Raw genomic sequence first — 22,746 nt, 5'->3', positions numbered from 1 at the left:
AATCTGGTTGAGCAAGCGAAAATTTTGTACAAAAATGGAAAAAAAATTGTACCATTACAAGCTAAAAAACGCTGCACAAACTAAATATGAGTAGACCCCTGGTTAGAGGTAGGCCCCAAGTCGAGGGTTCAGTAAATACTGCCTGCATGATTTAGTTAACTGTTGATTATATCTAGCTTTTGTAGTATTTTTTTTATTTTTTAAACAGTCAAAAACATTAGACTGCGACTAAAATGAGTGGGCCCTCCCGGAGGGTGCGGTTAACACAACCCTGTCTATAAATTTCAACTACCTTAGAAAGTTTCTTAAACTCACTTTGTTTTATTGTTAAACACCTTGTAGTAAGCTAGATTTTCTACTAGGCTACTTTGCAGTTGCTTTTAAATATCGTCTGCACTTCTGAAGAGCCATAGTATGCGGCGATTGCTCTCATGTTATAACACAGCAAACAATCTGTTTGACAGGATTATTGTGAGACGTAAGAAAAGGAAGAATAAAATTTTGGAAACAGATTTGGTACCATTGTTCAAATTTACAACTATTTGCCCTCAACCGTCTTGAATTTTACAATCTGTTTAATGAACGCAAAAAGAAAGTGAAATTTTGGAAACAGACGTGGTACCATTGTTCTAATTCACATCTATTTGCCTTCAACCGTCTCAAATTTTTCAAACTGCTTAATAAACACAAAAGCTTTTGTAAAATAGATTACTGGTTGTGAGCAGGTCATGAGTTAATGTTTTCATGGTTTGCATGTCAACAAACAGATCATAAGGTTCGTTTCGGTTTCGCAACCTCTTATAGCAAGCTCATACATTTTATGTCATTTCTTAGAAAAGTCTAAGTTGGCCAATTTTGTTGCTGCAACAGATGTATTCTCTTTTATGTGACGTCGTCGTCGTCGTCGTCTGAGCTTCTGGGGCCGAGGGTCTATCCTTTTACCACCCCAGATTCACGATGTTCCCGGACTACACTGGAAGGCTGCTAGAGAGCAGCCAGTCTTTAGTTTCATCATCCATGACGCGCAGACCTTCCACTCCGTTAGGTGGCTTGAAGATGGTACAGTCATTGATGATGTGGTCTGCGGTCTGTTCCTCGGCATCACATTCAAAGGAGGAGGAAGAAGCCATTCCCCATTAGTGCATGGTTGAGCGGAAAAGCCCGACGCCCGTACGGAGACGGTTGAGGCGCACCCATGCCTGTCTCTGTAGTGTCAGGCCGATGGGGCGTGTGTCGGCGTCGGGGATGAATGACTGGAATATGTGACGTGAAGTACGTTTATAAGGTACTCTTCCCAAATAAGGCCCGTGCCTAAATAAGGCCCACCCTTTCATATCTGGAAAACCAAAGCAAGCAAGGATCAACAGCTGTGGTAATCTAATTGGCTGTGATAATCATGTGAATGAACAGAAAAGTAATTTGGTTTCCTTTAAGAAACCACATGCCAGCAGAGTTAGTTGTAAATTTCTGAAAGCTACCTTGCAGGAGTAAAATTTTGTTCAGTACTTAATCTATCGGCGTGTTTTCATAAGTGATGTTTGTTTTCTACCTTCGTTAGAATTTCAAGATATGCTAAAGGGTCTAAAGTTTCAACATGCATTGACATATTGACCTTTCTTGGATAGTGCATTTAGGTAGTTTACGTTAAACTGATTGTGAAAAGTTTCCCTAACAAGGCCCATGAAAGACAGCCATGGGCCTTATTAGGGCAGGTACCCTTGGCATTCAATTGTGGGCTTGTAAGGGCTGTTAGGAGAAAGACAGTGCAGTTGATACTCCCTTACTGGCAGCTAACAAGCACAACCTCAGATCAAAACACCACCACCATGTGGTTAGGGCACAAAATAACTTACCTGTTTCGCGAAAATTGGGTTTCGCTTTTATTAGGATTTGGAATTTTTCCATTTGATAACAAGACTACTGCTAACCATGTCTTTGCTCCAAGTGACGTCATCAACATTGACCATACAGTCGCTGACCAATCTCAGCTGCCATCACCGAGTCATGACATGTTTTCACAGCCACCAACAAGTTGTGGGATGTCTCCACAACCGTCAACAAGTCATGATTGTCTCCACCAGTGACGATCGGTGAGGGAAAGCAAGGAAAGCAGTGCTTACCTTAGCAAAAACTATGCAAAATATAATGACTGAATTCTAGGTTTAACTTCTTATTATTTTTATCACGTCTATTTTAACTTGAAAATTACTGTATTCGTGACTAGAATTACTCGTAACGCTTGTGAGTAGTCTAAGTCCTCACCAAACCGCATGTCTTGCCTATAAATGCCAATTGACGCAAACGCTTCTGTCAAAAACAATCACTGAGGCTCCAGGTAAGCAACTATCAAACTTGCTTTCCCAGGTTCAATAATGTCAAAAAACGCCTTCGTTTCGTCCAATCCTCACTCGTTTTGCAAAACGTCACCAGCAGCTGCTTAGCCAATCAGATGTGTTATGGCTATGGTAGGTTAGTTGTGCTTTCCCAGTGACGTCAATGCGTACATTCGCTAGAGCGACTAGACTAACTCGTCAGAATGGTCTCTCGTCACGGTACACGCACAGCATCATAATGCCAAAAAGCTTGTTGCTGTTTTTTTATGTCTCCTCGCCATGTACTTTAGCCTACTGTACTAGCTTTCATAGCCATGTCTTTGCCCTTTTTACAGCGTTGATATAACGTTACTTCGCCAATGAACGTTCAGGTGCGGATGCAATATTTAGTTTGTATATAGTTTATAGTATATAATATATAGTTTGCTTCTATACGCAGAAGGCAAACTTATCCAGCTTTTTGTACAAATTGCTTGCGGTTGTAATGTTTAGGCCTAAGTGTTAGTTTTTGTAGTGTAGGCTTAACTGAATATCTGAGAATGAACATTCATGCCGAATTAAACATTTAGACAACTATTATTGCATGTCTAACACAGGATTTTGGTCCTGCAACGTTAAAATTAAGATTGTTCATGACTTCTAAACATTAAAGGGATGTATGATCACGACATAGGCGAAGCACAATTTGACAGATTTTTATTTTTGATTTGTTTTGGAAATGCTCTCAGAGCGCACCAAATTGGAAGTGTTTTTCAAAAATTTCTGGGGGAAGCCCCCCAGACCCCCCGATGGAAGTGTTGCCTTCGGCAACACTCCTTCGGGCTTCGCCCGACGGTTACGCCCTTCGTGCCTACTACTTTGCTGCAGCATATTTCCAAGTTGCTTTCCCAACGGTTTAAGCCACCGAACGTCACTGGTCTCCACAAATATCAACAAGTTATGGGATGTCTCCACAATCGTTAACAAGTCATGAGATGTCTCCACAAATATCAACAAGTTATAAGATGTCTCAACAACCGTTAACAAGTCATGAGATATCTCCACAAATATAAACAAGTCATGGGATCTCTCCTCAACCATCAACAAGTCATGGGATTTCAACACAGCCCCCCATATCAACACCATGTCATAGCATTATGGCTACACCGTCAGCAAATACCCTAAGCAAGAAGCGGGGGCAAAGAAAAATGAGCAATAATTATCGAGCAACAACTGTATCGAAGTCTCTGTTTGACACGTATGGAAAAGGGAGAGAAAGGGAAAAACAGTAAATATGCAAAGACGTCCAAGTGTAGGAGATTGGTGTTGCCCAGTATGTTTAGAAAATACAGTCTCCGACATGAGACAACGTGAAAGTTGCAAAATATGGTGGGCAACCATGAAGACTGTGTTGGTTCAACAAAAGATGATGATGAATTTATATGCCCTGATTGGGATATCTAAATGTTTTACTGTTGAAAAAGAATTTCTTTGAACAAATTTATTTGAACTTATGATTGAAAAAAAAACTTGTTTGCACGAACTTACGATTGATTGGAAAAGAACTTACATGAACTCACTATGTGAAGTCTAACATTTCTTTCTGTGATAAACTATGGTAACCAAATTGTCTTTGGGATTTTTCACTGTTTTGATGCTGTGTATTGTTTTTTCTCCCGCAATTTATGGTTCAAAAAATTGAGCTTAGAAGGCTGGCCTTATTAAGGCAATGGTGCCCTTTTAAGGCCCACTCAGAAGTAATTAGAAAATCAACTATAATTTTAAAACTGTGGTCAATATGTTATTAAAATCATTCTAAAGAAGTGCTTTAATGATTCTAAAACACAATAAAACACACATTGGTACCCGATTATTTCATTTCATGATCAATTTGCGACAAAATCAAAAAGGCGGGCCTTATTAGGGAAGGGTACCTTAAGTTTAGGACACCAAGCTATTTGGAAAAAAGTTCAAACTTAAAAATTCCATGGTAAACAGTTCATTTTAAGGACTCCAGAGTTGTGCACATCGCTGGGCTAGAAGTCCGAGTTGATTTCCAGATTAAGCATTATTTTCCAAATACAATACATGTTTTTCAAATCGAAAAAAATTACGTTTTTTGTGCGAAATCGTGAAGTTGCAATTAAAGCGTTGCAAATAACAGAAGAATTTTTAGTGAACAGCTCAGCCCACTCATGTGATAAAACTTCGGTAATCTTGCACGAATTCGTGAGTTTACATGTATGTCGCCTTCTGTGTATTGTAGCCTACCTCACCATTACGTCTGTCTGTCGTGTGTATTTCAATGAAATTATAGTAGTAGTAGTTATAGATTAATGAATAGTTGATTTTAAACCTATCCAACAACCACCAAATTTGTTTGCCCCAATGTGGGCATTTCACCACGTACGTGAGGAACATTAGGATTTAATTAATTGAAATGAAAAGGATGCTTGGATCAAATATTGCAAAAATAAAAAGATAATCTGAAAATCAAAATATTCTCAGATTCGCACTCTACGTATGCAATTATTGTTGAAGTGATTTTACCAAAAACTAATTAAACACTGTACACGTTACGGTCAGCGCATTCCCCTAAAAATGCAGCTTGCAAGCAGGATCGCATTTTGCTTGTCTTGAAAGCAGTCATCAGTGTTTCCAACACAATTTAACAAATACCACAACAAACAGGTCGATCATACATTTACAAACAATCGGATTCTACTGGAGAACAATAAATTATGTAAGCTATATGCAAATCGAATTTCATTATTTCTGACTAGTAGGATATTATAAATTAAATAATTAGTTTTCAAATGTATATTTTACTTTAAAGTTTTACGATGTGTGATGGAATCGACACTAATTGCTAAAGGAGCAATATTCATAGCTTTTGCATTTGGTCATAAAACACTACAACAGCCGAGGCCAGAGCAGATAAAATGATGACGCTGGATGACACGGTGCTGCTGGAACCACCGGGTGACGTCATATTAACATAGAGGTTGAGGGAATCCCAAAAATCACACAAGTCGTTTCGGTATTCGAATTGAACAGAAGTTTTGGGATTGGGGATCAGAAGATTTCTCCATGGATTGATTTTCTCTGAACTCTGAGTCGAAAACTACACAAGAGCAAAAATAAATATTAGCTTTCTAGTAGTCTTACATTTGCTCATAGGCCAATAGCGTTGACAAAGGGGGTCCCAGGGGAACTTTTGGACCCGGCCTCAGAATGATTTTAGGGACCCAGAATATTTGAAGGGGCGCCGGCACGAAGAACACACAACTTGTTCTTTGGAGTCCTATTGTGATATAATGCATTTGCACAGAGCAGTTGTATTTAGGGGTCACAGGGCTAAAATAGGTTACGGGGCTAAATCTTTTCTCTCAACGGCCTTAAGCTATGACGAAAAAATGTTTATTTTAATTCTACTAGAAGTTTGCGACAATGCACCTTGACTAATTTCATAGCCTTGTAGCTGAGTTTGAAAATTGACTTCAAAAGTTAATGCACCTTGTAAAATATTTTATAGGCGAGTTGGAAAACTGATTTCAAAAGTTAAGCCACAGTGGTACAACTGATTTTCATGTTTTTATTTTCTGTTTTAAGCATGATTTTGCGTTTGGCTACTCACCGAATCTGATGTATATGGAGGCCATGCCGATTCGTTTGTAGTTGGATAACCATAATGAGCAAAATTTCCCCAAAAGCTTGTGTATATACTTGATACAGCCTTGTCATTTTCACTGAAGATCAATCTAAATAAAAATTAATTTCTAGTGCTTTTTGTTTCTGAAAATAGGATGAGAATAATATTTTGTTTTTATCAGAAGTGAAAAGAAAATATCTCAAACTTTATCAAATTAAACTTGAACTACTGTGTGTATTTACACTACTTAGGACATGTTCGATTACAGTATCTTTTTTAAAATGGAATATATTTTTGTAAATATTAAGCAAAATTCGGTTTTGAATAAAAACATGGCATCATAGCCTATAAATAGGGGGAGTGTGAATTTTAATTTCAACTATAATCCCGATTTTAAGATACAACAGCGCATTCTAAGACCTCTAGAAAACTTTTTGAAATTTTCCTTCAAAAAGTCTCTCCCCTAACCCGAAAATTATTTTTCGCGTAAAATTGCCTTGTATTGGATTGACCTTACATTTTTATTTATGGCATTTCAAGCTCAAATATTTTTTTACTACTGTATAAAAACGTGTTAATAAGGTTGCAAGACTGTCGCAAACAGTTTTCCTGGTCCTAGTTGGTCGTAAGACACGGGAACGTGATAATTTCGATTTGTGCGCATGACTACGCGCAAGCGCAAAAGCGTAAAGAAAATACGGATATTCTCTATTGAAGAAATAGAGAATAGGCTACCAAGTTAAATTGATTCAAGAGTATTGTAAAGCTTTTACCACACAAGTATGCCTTCTTAAGTAGTCTACACGTATCATTCTTACAAAGTAAAACTTTGAACCTTCTTTGATATGACAGATAGGCTATGCAGTCACTGATGAAGCCGGCCACACTTGTGTAGGGAAAGCTTCACAATACACATGACTTTATCAATTTAACCCATTTACGCCGATGTCCTTTTAAAAGGACATCGTTTTGAGTGCATCAGTATTGCATCATCATATTTCGATCGAATCATTTTGGACTTGCTAGTATTTGTTTAGGGTCTGTTTTGGAAGGTGTTGATAAATATTTGAGAACAGTGTAGGGTACTTTTTCTAGATTTTGTGAAAGTTTGAAGATTGCTGAAAAATGAGAAGAGTCGGAAGTGGTGAATTGTGGAGAAACATGCAAGTTTTATTGCCTCTTACTCATAAATATGATATGAATTATGTCTGTTTATACTTTGACACCCTATAATATTGTGCTTCCTACTACACTCTAATTTGTGAAAGGTTTTGCTTCTTTTGTTTGTTTATTTTGCTTTATATTTATTGTTGCCTTTTAAAGGGACACCGGCCACATGGCGTGATTGTTTTGGCTGTTTTCAGCTTTTTTATTGTCAATAGAGAAAAGTGTCTAAGACTCTAAACTACCTCTGCGCCGGTCCTCGGTTCAATACGCCGTAATGTGCAAGCTCACGTCAGTGGTCTGATGAGGGAATTGTAAACATACCGGGCTAGCACGCTGGAGATTGTGTGTTCGAATCTTCTCCTACGCAGGTGTGGGTTTAGCATTTTGTGCGTAGTATTACTTTCCATTCGTTCAAGAAGAGAAGTGTTGCAGTGAGATCAAAGGTTTCACCAGAAATCCGTTATGACGAGCGGAATCATCTGGTAATATCCAGCAAGGCTCAAGTGCGTTGTGCAGTCTGCAGTGGGAAAGTACAGCAGAAGTGTAGAAAGTGTGACATTGGTTTACATATTGATTGCTTTGTATCTTATGACAGCAAATAAAAGCATGCTGTGCTACCAGAACAAGCGTATCATTGTTATTGCACAGTAACGATGTTGATTTGATAAGTCGTTACTGTCAATGGCGTGTGACTAGGGTTTGTGCGCCCGGGGTGGACTATGATTTTTCCACCCCTGATCGCGTGAAGTAGGAGCCAGCAAATAGAATTAGAGCCGAAGGTTTAAAAAAAAATTTTACTATGCTTTTACGTGTACATGTAAAAATTCCGCTGCCGACAAGTTGCCGACCGAGGAGGGAGACTGTCCATTGGGGGGGACCGCTCTCCCACTGGCTACGCCGATGGTTACCGTGAATATAATATGTTTATACAATAATTTTGAAACGTCCTTCAAGAAAGATCTGACAAATTTCTACCGAAACAAACACCTGCTTCTGTTAAGGTATCGCAAGATTTATATTTAACCATGTGGCCGGTGTCCTTTTAAAAGGAAAAAAATGCATCAAAAAAGCAATAATTTTTTTTATCTAACTAAAAAGTTATGACAATGCAACTTTGTGGCTGAAATATCACCTAAAAAAAGCAACGGGAACTTGTGGAGGCTTTTAATGGGTTTACGGTAGCCTACTCTCCACTTGCTAGTATGGATCGCAGTACGTATCCATTTGGATCATTGGTAAATTCAAAAGAAGATTGAAAAGTTCATTTACGAAGTTTTATTTTTGAATTTTTTATTGAGCCGGCCAAATTAACAAATATAATAAATAGGCTATAACCATATCCACTTAAAATCTATTTCGAAACTTTCACAGTCTTTTTGCTCTTTCGTATAGTGCATGAACATTTCAGTAAGCTTACAGTGCATTATTTATGTGCGACCAGGCTACATGTAAAAATCAACTCCATACTAAAGTCCCTGACGATAACATGTTTATAATAGGCCTAGTCATGGCTAGCTAGAGATACTGCCTGATTTGCCACATTTTGCAGAATGTTTAGGGCAGTCTTGCAACGTATTGAATGCGTTTTAGTAAAATAACAAATAATATTTAATTTAAACTTTAAACGCCATCAACATGAAGTGACGTCCACACAATATTAGGCAAATGCAAAAAGTATTTTTTTCAGGGTAAAAGGGGTGGGGGGGTGTTTGGACCGAAATTTCAATTTTTTTAGGAGGTCTTAGAATGTTATGCTGTATTCTAAAATCAGGGCTAAAATTGAATTTGAAAAATAAGTCAATTACCCCCCCCCCACACCTTACTATAAATGGCTTAATTTATGTTTCCTACATCCGCTTGAAAAATACATCATTGTTGAAGTTTAGTTAACAAATAACCTACAGTAGTCAAATAATTTTAAAATTTAGCAGAAAAACAAAATTGTAATTTAATAGATTATCAAGAGCAGAGAAAGTTGTTAAAATGGCAAAACACGTGTCTTTCACTACTCTTATATTTTTGATTGTACACTGTACAGTACAAAGTTTACAATTTGTATATTTTTACAAAGTCTGCTATGTCATACCCAGTGCTAGGACCTGAATTGAAAATGTAATAGATTTCTGACGTGTGGAAAGGCGTGCCACAATAATTCGAAAAGAAATCTTGACAGTTTGGTGTATCCAATGGGTATGAGGTTACGTAGAAGTAAACGTCTGTTGAAGTGGGAGATGATGTTGAAGACATAAATCTATAAAAATAAATTTTAATAAGCTGAAAAAAACTGACACCAAATAAACATGAAAGTTTTAATATAAACAATATATAACAATATATAAATATAAACAAGACACTTTTTTCAAATATAAACATGCTTCTTCTTCTTGCGTTTGAGGCCGCCGCAGATCACGTTGCAACATCCAGGCGCAGCAGCCAAGTAAATGCTAAAGTATATTTTCAAGACCGATTTTTGTTTAACAAATTTTGCTGTCTCATTCGCATTAGAACAATCATAGAGGTTACTAATATAAAATATGACATGAAACAATTCCCAAACAAGGCGAGTACATATTATGATTATTGCAAGATATAAATGACACTTTCTTTAAAATATTGACAGCAGTATTTTATCCAGGAGACCTGCTGTACCGTAATAAAGTGGCGTGTTCTTCAAATCTCATAGATGGTGTTTTAGTTGTTTCAGAGATTTCAAGAGCATTGCCTCATGTGTAAATCGATATTTAGCCGCAAATGATTTTGGTTATGGGGAATTTGTTGATTCCATCGTCAACACCGTTGTTCATTTCACTCTTAACAAATTTTATGAAAAATGCTTGGTAAATATCAAGATAAGAATAAGCATACCAGAAGCAATAATTCAAATTAAAATAACAGCAATATGAGTTTACTACCTCGCCATTGCTCTTCCTGGGCATACAAACGACATGTCTGCAATTACTTGCTCTAAAATGTTTCGATAATTGTAATCTTCTGCTGGTTTGTTTCCAGCAAGTTTTGCGTACTCGTCTGTTACAGCTGAAGCATATTGTGGACCCACTACAAACAAGATGTACGACTGTAAAAATAAAATAAGCTGTTAAAATTACTGTAGACAAGAATCATTAACTTGTGAATTTGTTACACCAAGTCCAGGAAATCATTCTCCAGGGAATTCATTTTCCAAAGGACTATGTGCTGCATCAACTAAGTGCCTACAACCTTGCTTATGATTTAGTAACTCACTGCAAGGCTTAGCCTACTCGTTCTAAGTTTCTCATTAGCGATTAGTGAAAGTTGATTGACAGTTTTTAATTTTCAACATTATTTTCTTTAACTTAAAAACAGTGCTTCAATCGAAAAATATTAATTAGTTTTGCTATTGGTCTTACCTCAAAAGAGCTTCTGCTTAAAGGATCTTCTGACACTATGCTTTCTTTTGTCGTAAATCCTACTATAACTTCCTTGTTGCTTTGCCAATTTCCACTCTGGAAAGCAACTAGATGCTGTTCCTTGAATTCGTTTCCGTCCAGCACAGGACGAAATGGTTCAACAGAGTCAAAAAAATTAATTTCGGGCAGTACAACTTGAACATGATTCTCCATAAGAACTTCTGGTGCAACATTCCTAGGTTTAAATAAAGTTAATCATTGTTTTTTGTTTTTTTTATAATAGCCTACAAGTACATACTTAGAAGCAGGGAATGGGATGGGATGGGATGGAATGGAAGACAGATTTTGGGATGGAAGATGGAAAATGTCAAGGATGGAAAGGAATAAAAAGATCTTGATGATGGGATGGAAGACAATCTTCCATCATTCCATCCCAATTCCATCATTAACTTTCCAACTCTTTATCAAGACATGCAAAATATTACGTTGCTTGCTGAAATAATTCGATTTTCGGTTCGTATTAAACCAATGGGACTGTTACCTGACGCGCTTTGTCAAACCTACTGTCGTTAGGCAGAATTGACCAATCAGAAAGCTATGGTTCTTAGGTTTATTTGTGGCATATTCAACGCGGAGATCACAAAATGTAAAGATGGAAGAGATTTCTGAGATGGAATGGAGATGGAATGGAAGAAAATTCCAGGATGGAAGATGGAAAAAACGTCTTCCATTCCATTCCATGTCATACCCTGCTTAGAAGATAAACATAACAAACGCCGTTGTACTTCTGAAAAAAAAGCAGCAAACTTAGCACCTTTCTATTCAAATTAAACCGTTTATGATTTTTTACAACAAAAAAACAAATAACACAACACAACTTGAGATACGGTACTGCGTTAATTGGCCTATTAAACTTTCGTCGGCTCCATAGCCGAATGGTAATAGCTATGGTTTGACTTTCGAAAAACCGCCGGTTCGTCACCCCTCTAAATCATGTGGCCGTGTCTTTGCCAAGATACAGGCACGCCATCGATTGCGGAGTGGCGGCCGTGCGACTATAGTCCTTGATTTCTGTTATGTAAAAACAGTACGCTGCACTAGAGAAAAATGCCTACAGTTCTTCTTTGGGCTATGGCCTGCTGAGCTGAACCGAATTAAACCGTGGGACAACCAGTTACAAATGTTTATCAAAACTATTTAATGAATGAATATTTACTTCAAGCATTCATATCCACTACCAGAGCAGTTCAATGAATTTATCAGTTTTTCCGCAAACTTATGAGCTTCTGACTTTGTAAGAAAAGGAATTCCAACAGGGTTACTTTGGATGATAGCTCTTGCAAACAATGGATTGCTTTGCTCAGAAATCAAGTGAAATGTAACAGCTTGAGCACCGGCACTATTTCCAAATAAAGTAACCTAAGCAAATACAAAGTAGAAAACAAAGTCATGCAGAGCAAGCCTGTTTATTGAAATTGAAATACGTTTGTTTTCATCACCTTTTTGCGAATGAAAGTTTTTTCCATAACTTTATGTTTAGATTGCGCACGGCAAATGAAACAGGTTAAATCCAATCATGTCATCACTTTGAAAATATTAAGCAGTATGGTGAAATTAATCATCTTTAACATTTCACCTTGTTTTTGTCTCCACCAAAACGTTCGATGTTATCTTGAACCCACTGCAGAGCAAGTTGCTGATCTTTCAAACCCAAATTTCCTCCTAACATTTTACCATCTTCCTCGTAGTATAGAAATCCTAATGCATCTACAAGAGTGTGCAAAATAAATATTTTAAGGGAATGCTAAATAATTAATGTAGATAAATGAAATGAATTTATAACGTATAACAATTAAACATTATAAATATGCAACAACAATAATCCTAAGAAGGAGTAACTAACCAAAACCATCAATGTGTAGTAATAGCAATAATAAATAAATCAAAGATGATAGTAAATAGTAAGCTACTTATGATACATAATGCCCTGCACAGAGTCGAGAATTGATTCTTTGAATATTTTACAATCAAAAACTAAGTTAAATCAATAGGCTACAATAGCTTCTTCGACATCACAGCCTAAACCAGTTAAATAATTTGACCTACCTAACCTATAGTTGATACTAACGACTATTGTATTGGTTGAATTCGAAAGCCAACGCCCATCAAAGACATTTTCTGTTCCTGCTCCTGCAGAAAACGATCCACCATGTATCCAAAACATTACAGGAAGTCGCTGGCTGGGCGGCGCAGTAATACCAACAACTGAGGGTACGTTGATGTTGAGGACAAGACAATCTTCGGTGTACTGAAAACATGAAAGAATGTTTTGAGCAACATTTTAATGATTTTGTTTCATTTAGGGAGTAAAAATAGGTTGATGAAAAGATTTTTAAATGTATTTAAAATGAAAGAAAACGACTGCAGTAAAAAGATTGATGCTTAACTGCTGGAATGTTAGGACGTAGCCTAAAATTGCGAAAGTAGCCTAATGATCTTTCAACTTGAGGTATTGGCACAAACCTAAGAAAAGTTGATTGACATAAGAAACATATTAAAGTAGTGGATTTCTTAACATCGTTGTGATATTTGTCCCAGCCCTGCCTTACGATAAAAGGAGAAGTTTTTCAACCTAATCTGTAGAAGCTCAATGAAGCTCAATGAAGTGCAATGCTTCTGTAGAAGCTCAATGCAGCTCAATGAAGTGCAAACATAAAGTTCCTTTTACATTTTTTCCACATTCTCCAGTATAATTGTTGCAGTCCAATGGAAACTCAAAGCATCTTTTGTAATTGGGGAGTGAAGCGTTGAAATCTTCAGATGAACGAAATGATTGGGGAGCTTGAAATCTAAAAATAAATCAGAAACAGTCGATACCGTGAGTACATTTAGACTGGTAGTCTACCTCGTGGACACTTTTAGTCGTGTACGCTTAGTCGCAACAAGAGGGAACACTCGCTGCAAACGCATTACACACAGGAAGGGAGAAGATGATGCTAACCAGCTTGTACAGTTGAGCAATGAAATAGAGTCGTCTCCAGTAAAGATCTTTATCCACTTGTCCTCAAGTTCCACCAACCCCTTAACCTCTTCGAAAGCTATTCAATTGTTTGATCTCTTAGCTTGGTTCAGTTGATGTGCGTTGGATGCTTTTCAAATCAATGCTACTTATTGATATAGGGCTATTCTAAAAAAAGATTGAAATTCTGGAATTGTTGAAATTAAGACAAAATATAGACAAGTCAAAAATAAAGACATTTCTTAGGCGAGATTCACACCGAACATATAAAACTTTCTTCAGCATACAAAAACGTCGCACGAAAAAGGACGCATGTCTGTTTCCTTTTATCATCCACACACAGGCGTGGGTGCGCCTCAACCGTCTCCGTACGCGCGTCGGGTTTTTCCACTCAACCATGCACCAACGGAAATTGCCTCTTTCTCCTCTTATGAGTGTGGTGTTGAGGAACAGACCGCAGACCACATCATCGTCGTCGTTCGTATGAAGCAGAAATTTTGTGGTCAGCCGAATAGAAGGACTTGGAGCCAACTTTTCGTCAGATCGTCAAGTGTGCGGAGGCCTGTTATTCCATTGAGAGGGGGATAAATGGGACACCTAAAAATGATGTGGCTGGCTGTTTGCTCCGTCGCACTGCACTGATACGCAGCAGAGTCCCTTATGCCCCAGCGTGTCAAGAAAGCATTGAAGCGGCCAACTCCCGTTCTTATTCGGTTCAGTGTCACCCACTCCCGTCTCTGAAGCTCAGAACCAAGTGGGAGTGAAGAGGCAGGAGAGACATCGAATAGAACGAGGCGAGACTTTATTTTTGGCACAGTGCTCAATTCCTCGGACATCACATCATCAACGACATCAACGACTGCAACATCTTCATCCACCTAATGGAATGGAAGGTCTGAGTGTCTTGGATGGTGAAACCAAAGACCGGTTGCTTTCTAGCAGCTTTCCAGTGTAGCCCGGGAAAATCGTGAATTAGTAAAAGAATAGATCCTCGGCCCCAGAGGCTCATACGACGACGACGACCATCCACACCAGAAATTGTATTCCTGGTGTGAATGGTAAAAGGAAACAAACATCCGCCATTTTTCATGCGACTTTTGTATGATGAAGACAGTTTTATCTGTTCGGTGTGAATCTCGCCTTAGAAGTAAGCAGGGCCGTTGACAGGATTTCTCGGGCCCGGTACCAAATTATTTTCGGGCCTCTTTCATCGACAATGTCATGAATATAAAGGTTGCTCTTAAAATGGGGATGTCACATGCCGTTCAAAGTATAAAATTAAGAGGAATAGATCAAACTCGATATGCCAAAAGCATGGTTGTTTAACAGATCTTGCGCAATCTTACAATTTCCCGAACCGCGAAACTTACTATCTCTATTTAGCGATTGTTTTTTGAACTTTTATTTGTCACATGGCGCTAGATTATTATTTCTCGATTCCATTGATGTTTCACTGGTCATTCTAGGCTCACCAGAAGACAATTTACAGCAAAGTTAATGCAGACAGTCAGAAAGTTTTCAATTGATTTGGGAAAGGTTGGGCCTAACTCAAACATTTGATGATTGCCGCAACCTGAAAAGCGGTTTTGGTCTAATTTTTAGTCCAGAAATAGGGATAGCAATCTTCTTACCTGTGCTATTTCAGTTTTTGAGGTTAAACAAGCATTAGCTTGCATATTTTCAAATTCGTGTTTCGGGTTAATATTATTCGTGGTTAGGAAAATATCCGTGGTTAGGGAAATCACTATACAGTACCAGACTAAACTAAATTCTTATTTTACTGTTTGGTGGCTTAAATGGCTATTTTAGCACAACAGAGCTGAAGTGGGCCCGGTACCCAGAAGGGGGCCCGGTACTTTACCATCTGACGGCTCAAGGGGCTGTTTTAACCTCTGAAGGCAATTCCTTTAGATCTTATTATAAAGGGTGTTCCAATAGCTTGGAACGATGTTAAATGTGAATTAGGCTTAAACGTTAAATAATTTTTAACCTCTTCTTTTCAGATTTAACAAATTAAGTCTTTGACAATTTTACCCATGACAACATTAACAATCGAACAACGTGTTAGAGTTATTGAAGCCTATTACGAAAATGGACGTTCAAACAGAAATGCATTTTCGATGAGGATTTTTCACAAAAAATCATCATCTTTTCACAAAAAATCATCCATTTCCATCTAAGTGGCTTCGTTAATAAGCAGAATTGTCGCTTTTGGGCTAATGACAATCCAAGGACAATTTTTGAAAAACCGATGCATCCATCAAAGGTCACTGTTTGGTGTGCATTTTCTGCTGGCGGGATAATTGGATCGTTTTTCTTCGAAAATGATGCCGGTAATTCTGTTACTGCGGCCGAAGCCTTGGCGAACATTTGAGCGATATTATTTTTCACACATAATTGTCATGTGCCAAATAACATAATTCCATAAAGAAATCAATAAAATTTACCCGTTAACATTGTTTTATTTACTGTTTTTATCGATCCGTCTTAGTGAAACACCCTTTATTGAGGTCTTGATAATGTTTGAAATCGCGGCACATCTTTTAAATCCGGGCCCCTTAAATATTTCTGGCCCGGGTCCAAAAGTACCACCTATAAGACCCCCCTGTCAACGCCCCTGGAAGTAAGGATAATTAAAATTTTCTAAGACATTGCCCTTCAAAATAAGGACAAAGCTTAAAATATTGTAAAGATGGCATGGCAACCTTGTTTATAATGCCTGTGCAGAGTCGGCTTCACAAAATATAAATCTTTCACAGTTCTATGATTTTTACAACTCTCATTGGAAAAGCGATGTAGTGCTGATTACTCTCCATTTTTGCATTTCCTGTCCCTAAACTTCATCTCGATAGCTCAGTTGTGCGCCATCTTTGTGCACAAAATAACCGCAAGGTCAAGCAGCACTAATTTGGCTCTCTGGGTGTGAGCTTGAGCAACGCACAGTAGGCTAGCGTTGACAGGGGGCAGGCTATTTTTTGGACTCGGGGTGATTTTAGGTTTCTATAACTGGCTGAAACCACCTTGTATTGTTATTTGAGGCCTAGTGCGATTTTATTTTGTGTCATTTGTAACCGGAAGATCGCATTGTCACCTGGTCCAAATTGTCTTCTCAACAGCCCTGATTGAACGTAACTTAGCCTATAGTCTAACTAAACCACAATAAAAAATGTCGGCTGCATTGCCGAGTGGTGAGAGCCTTGGAACGACGTTCGAAAGGGCGCCAGTTCTACACCGCTCAAGAGCATGCGACTGTGTCGTTGGCAAGATACTTAAAGACATGCCTGACGTTGGTCACGAAGATTGGCTTCCTTGCCTTCTCGTCCACTTAATCTAAATCTTCAATCACCGGGCGTAAACCTGGATATGATGAACACAATAAAACATAAGTTTTTTTCGCATTCTATAGCCATACTGATTGTTCGGCCTACCTTAATTCACCGATGGGAGCTTTTCCATATGGAATGCTATAAAAAGCATGGGATTCTGGATAGGAATATCCAATTATATTCCCACTAGTGGTAGTTATTTCGGGATGAACAAGGTTTCCGTATGATGCAAAAGTTACATACAGAACAACTAAAATGCTGCCCCATAAACTTTTCATTGTTATCGGTAACTTATTTTTTATTACTACAAACACAAACAGAACAATTTACTGTGATAAGTTACTAGATTTTGATTTTTACAAGATTCTTAAAACGATGGTACTGCTATTTTGCATTCATTAAATGCTGGCATTTGCACAACAATCTAACCTCTTAGTGTTATTTATTAAGCAAGAATCGATTTCGCTATAGTAATACTAATAGCATCTTCAGCTTCAACGAAGTGTAATCTTCGAAGATGCAGTACGCAAATCTGGTCAAGATTTGTCAATTGATCGTAATATTTAGTTTTGATTAGGCCTACAACCATTTTGCTGAGAAATACATCACACGTATGTGGAACCAGAGGCGTAGCAACCGCCTTCCGAACCCTCCGATCGGAGGGGGCCCGCAAGGAATGAGGGCCCCTCCGCCGAAGTTTTTGAAAGACTATCGAAATACAGGATATAGGCTAACCACGTGGTCATAAACGCACGCGAAATAGCAGAGCTTATTGGTATTGAGCAGGTGTTTTCAAAAAACAATGTGCAGTGTTTGGTTACGAATGTGCTGATGATTCGAGTCGTCATTCTGCTGAAGAAAAATTCAAATCGCAATTTTTTCTTGTTCTCACTGATCAGGCCATGTCTTCTGTTTCTTCGTGCTTTGACCAACTCGTGGAGTGGTGCAAGTTGTTTGAATTTCTGTACAACGCTAGCAGCCTGAAGAAGTGTCTCAGAGAAAATGGTTGTGTTGGTTGGTTATGAATCTTTATCCTCGGACTGACAAAGCCTTGATTGGTTATTCCTGGTAGTTTCGCATACTTGTAGAGGCTCTTGACGCAGGGCCGGTTACCGAGATTGGCAGAGTGAAGTTTTCCGATTATTGAAGTGTTGTTGCCAGGAAATTATTCCATTCACTAGGTGCCGCTGAATGGAGAGCAGTCCTGAAATGCGTTGCTCAAGCGCATACCCCGAGAGTCGAACTTGCGCCGCGTGGTCTTGAGCGGGCACGTAACCACTGAGCTAATGGGGCGGACAATCACTGCAAAAAAATTAAAAGAAAAATTGGAGACATTGATGCCAACGAACTAATAGCCTAATGGAATTGAATCGTTTTATTTATAACATGGAGAAAGAGAGAGGACTTGTCACCGCAAGCATTTTTTTAACGTACCGTACAAGAACAACCTTCAGGAGATATATCCGAAACTTTGCATTTGCACCAGAATTCTTCTGACCGACCACACCAGTTACTGTCGCCAGTGCTGAAAGGACCATCAGCAGAATGAAACTGATCAAGAATATCCTGCGCTTGACCGTAACAGATGACAGGCTTTCTGCAATTACCATGCAATTACCATCGAAAACAAGATTGCCCAATCCCTGGACTATGAGTCTATGACCCATTACAATTTGCGCAGAACAAGGCTTGAAAGAAGCGCTCTGCGTAATTATGGAATATATGCAGTGACGTGCGGTAAGGTTCCTAGATTGTGAGGCACTAATTTTTTCAAGCCACTTTTACAATAAAGTTTTTTAACAAGAAAAGCGGTGCCATACCAATCAAAAAAAATAGCAGCATGCTTTCACATTTATTAAAAATAACATCGATGCGCCTATCCTTTTGGACTAAAACAGACCCTTCTTTAGTCCAAACATTATCACTAGATAAAGATATTGAAAACAAGAGACGGGGAAAGCAGAAAAAGCGATTTTTAAAGCATAGCCACACAGCCACTTCTTTTTGTGTACCAATCTCTTTGAAAGTTGCGAGTTATTTTTTTTTGTTCAGTCGTCTGATGCAAACCTTATAAATTTGGAACAGGTCTTCCTTTATTTATGACTTCAACTCTGGATTGAAAGTTTAGTTTTTAAAAATCTCTCAGATTTGATACTAAATCTTCCTCCATTTTAGTTACATTTTATAAGAAACAATCCTTTACGCTGCAAGAAGTCACATACCACGTACTATGCGGGCATTCCAGCCTAACCAAAAAGGTTTCATAGCTGTGACGTCACATTTGAGGCACGCCTCAAATCGTAGCTAAATCGTTCATGATGATTTCTGGGCGACTTTGCGAAAGAAAAAGGCACGCATAATGCAGTGTATGGAAGTTTTCTGATCTAAAGTGAGGCACAGCTTGGCGCTGCCTCTCCTCGCGTATTTCAACGATTTTAACCACGTGAACGCCCGATATGAATATCGCCACAGAAACAGAAAAAAATAAAGCACAGTTTGGGTGTAGAAACGTAAAATATGGGGAAAGTGGGCACGACTACAGCAATTCACACAAATTAAAGCACCTAAAAACGTGCAATATTTACTACTTTTTAACAAAAAATATTTATTCTGTGATAACCATTTCTTTGATATAACTTTTGCTTTGCCAGATGTTGGCAGGTGAGGCACTGCCTCACCTGACTGCACGTCCCTGAATATATGTCCACACTGTCACTGTAGACCTATATGTATACGCAGTGGTGGACGCAGCTAATGTGAAAGTTAACTTTCAACAAAGAAATCAACGGATTTCCAATAAATTTATTTTCGCTATAAACAAGTCCGCTAAAATGTCAAAATATTAGCGAAAATGCTAATCCGCTAACCAAAGCGTTAGCTTCCCTAATTAGCGGAACTTTGCCCTCTATTGTGTATACATAATATGAACCCCGCATGTTGTGTAAAATAAATACCACATTCCAGTTTCTACGTTGAAAGGAGCCCCGCACTTATGTTCGGAGGGGGCCACGTTCTTTGTTGCTACGGCCCTGTGTGGAACCTAATAGAGGCATTTTTGAATGCATTGGTTATCAAGTTAGGATACTTTCTCTCTGGGACTCGACTCCAATAATCAAAGAGATGGTCACATTGGAGTGCTTGTGTCAGCTCCACATCTGCCGGCAGGTCTAGCAGCTCTAGCTGAAAATCAGTGGAGAGCGGTAGCTGCGTCTATTGGCACAGGTGTTACCAGGCCCGGATTTAAGGGGGGGGCAGAGGGGGCAGTTGCCCCGGGCCCCTCGACTTTTGAAGGGCCCCCTATGTGGGAAAAAAATGTGATTTTATGTTATTTTTTTCCTTTTGGCCTTTAAAGTTTCTTCAAAATGCTGTGCAGTACTGAACTGATGCTACTGTAGACGTAGAGATAGTTTTTGCACGGGGGCCCCCGATCTAAAAGTGCCCCGGGCCCTTTTAGATCGGGGGCCCCTCAAAAGTCGAGGGGCCCCTCAAAAGTCGAGGGGCCCCTCAAAAATCAGCTAAATCCGGCCCTGGGTGTTACAAGTATTTTCATCAGGGGCAATAACAAATGGATACAGTTAAGGCGACTTTCAAACTCATCAATCATGTTGCTAATAAGCCCAACTTTTAAATGATCCGTTCACTTTGTGCTCTAAAAGTGATGGAAAATGAGTCGAAATCCAATACAATGAACCACTGTGCATGCATTTGTCTGCTCCATTAGCTCAGCGGTTACTCATCCGACTCAAGATTATGCTACGCTGGTTGGGCTTTCGGGTTGTGCACTTGAGCAACGCATTTCAAGCATAGGCGTAGCCAGGGTGGGCAAAAGGGGCCATGGCCCCCCAAAATTACAAAATTTGGATTTCGAAGTTGAGCCCTTGTTGAAAATATAATAAAATTTGTAGAAATTTATATCGTTTTCCAAGACATCTGGCTATTAACGCCCCCCAGGACTTGTTTTAGACACACAGAAAGACACCAATAAATTTTGCAAATCGTAAATCGCGCAAAATTTACGCGATTTACGCTTCTTTTAACTTCTTTTAACTAATCTGTGAAAGCAATTTCAGAATCGCTCACTCTGTTGGGTTTTTGTGTAGTTTTTGTGTAGCTGAGTTTTTGATGTTCTTTAATTTTAGCCACAATTTTGCCCGTTGGTGTGCAAGAGCTACCTTTAATAAGTTAATAGCTGTTTATCTGCTAACAAATTTCATACAAATATTACCCTAAAAGTGTTTCTAAAAAGCGCTATAATCCATTATTTTAGTGTAATTTTTCAAAAATTTTCCGGGAGAGGGCATGCCCCCGGACCCCCCAGAATACGCGTGACTTCGGCACGCTCTAACCCCCCACCAGTTTTATTACTTCTCTTGCTCAACCCACCAGGATACGCTTCTGCACATCAGGTGGCGATGTCTTTAATCAAATACTTTATCGTTCTCTTCGATCCATCAAATATTTAGCCCCCCCCCAATTTTTTTCTGGCTACGCCACTGATTTCATCATTTCAAGGACTGCTTTCCATTTACCTACGTTTAGTAGAGAGAATAATCCTCCAGTAAAGCACTTGAACAATCTGAAAACTTCATTCTGCCTATCTCGGTACCAGGCCCTGCCTCTAAAGCAGGGTAAGGCTAGCCTACTCAACTAATGTTAACAAAGTTCCGGTTTGACAAATTGAATATTTTAGTGGTCCGGTGAATAAGTTATTTCACACGCAACCACGAAAGTTAAATTATCTGTACCAAACCCCTTTTGTAAAATGTAACTCGACTTGGATTTTTGAGAAAGTGCTGAGGAGTCCGGGGGGTCGAAGCCCCCAAACAACTGAGATAATCACAGTAAAATTACTTCCTCCCAATAGAAATCTGTTTAAAGAAGCCCTGAAACGAGGCAGAGGTTATTCTTCCAAAAGCTCAACATCAAACATCAACCCCCAGAAGGTCCGGATTCGGACCGACTGTTGAGTAGGCTAGTCTTGCTATAAAGCCTCTACAGGTATGCGAAACTACGGGGAAAAAATAACATTTTTGCTACATCGAGAAGATGCGGCCCAATGGGCTGCTGTTGAGAATCATTGCTCGAAGAAGAGCAAGATCAAATTAGCCCTACCGAAATTAGTGCAAGTTGGACCTAAACTTAACCCATCATTCGTACAGTAGCCAAAGCGGATGCAGACTTTCATGCAACGACCTGAAGCTACAATCCTAGAACTCGGCATTGTCTGGCTCACCTTCTCTTATCAAAAACACCGTCCGCCTATTTCTTAGTGAATTAAAACATTTCTCTCACAACTCAGAGGTGTAAGTTCACAATGGCAGCTGAATGCTATGGATACACCAAATTGTAGGTCTACGCCCCAACTTAAATTTTCCTGCCTTCTGACCACAAAAGAGAACCTTAGTCAAACACAAGAACTATTCATAGACTTCTAAAAGCTTAATCTGTGTTTACCTTGTAGGGACCCGTGACGAATTTCCATTATTTTTAACTTTCTACAAAATGTAATTCTCCCATAATATTTGCGTTTCTTGGAAAGCTCACTTGTTTTGAGCAAAAGTGGTTGATAGATCGTTTTCTACGCAATGATCCAACCGCAGTTTTTACCAGGATTCTGTTCTATAGCGATTGATGGCTCAATTTTCTACGTTTTAGCAAAACGTTGCATTATGGCGTCAAATCGTGTGATTTCATCAACAATAACTTTTTAAGAAATAGCTTCAGTTTCAAGTTGTTGTCTTGTGGCTATGGAATAACAACTATTCAATATCTCCGCAATTCACCTCCATGACGAGATCTTAACATGATTTCACCTTTGCTGTTCTACAATCGCAAACATATTGTTGGAATTTGCCAATTTTAAATTAAGTAATTGCTTGCT

The 22,746-nt window shown here is 38.8% G+C and overlaps 1 protein-coding gene across 1 annotated transcript; it reads right to left on the bottom strand.

Moving 5' to 3' along the window:
• Nucleotides 1-4,723: 4,723 nt before the first annotated feature.
• On the bottom strand, nt 4,724-17,143 carry LOC145771109 (cholinesterase 1-like). The gene is made up of 10 exons (XM_082582848.1): nt 16,968-17,143; nt 13,249-13,369; nt 12,627-12,828; nt 12,157-12,287; nt 11,737-11,939; nt 10,521-10,755; nt 10,044-10,207; nt 9,218-9,382; nt 5,950-6,073; nt 4,724-5,436 (listed from the first exon to the last, which is right to left on the bottom strand). Exons 1-10 carry the CDS (start codon nt 17,141-17,143, stop codon nt 5,197-5,199), a joined length of 1,761 nt encoding a protein of 586 aa, XP_082438974.1. The 3' UTR covers nt 4,724-5,196.
• Nucleotides 17,144-22,746: the final 5,603 nt, after the last annotated feature.

Source organism: Aplidium turbinatum, chromosome 5, assembly GCF_918807975.1.
Source record: "Aplidium turbinatum chromosome 5, kaAplTurb1.1, whole genome shotgun sequence".
Taxonomy (NCBI): Eukaryota; Metazoa; Chordata; class Ascidiacea; order Aplousobranchia; family Polyclinidae; genus Aplidium; species Aplidium turbinatum.
The sequence above is the reverse complement of the archived record's forward strand: the minus strand, read 5'-3'. Positions and strand labels throughout refer to the sequence as shown.

What these genes read in the sequence shown, in the direction of transcription:
- LOC145771109 (XM_082582848.1), bottom strand. Translation starts at nt 17,143, where the DNA reads ATGAAAAGTTTATGGGGCAGCATTTTAGTTGTTCTGTATGTAACTTTT. An exon ending in TAAGCAGAAGCTCTTTTGAG is followed by an intron (nt 10,208 to 10,520) that starts GTAAGACCAATA and finishes TTATTTTTACAG; the next exon opens with TCGTACATCTTGTTTGTAGT. An exon ending in AATTCAGGTCCTAGCACTGG is followed by an intron (nt 6,074 to 9,217) that starts GTATGACATAGC and finishes ATTTTTATTTAG; the next exon opens with ATTGATCTTCAGTGAAAATG.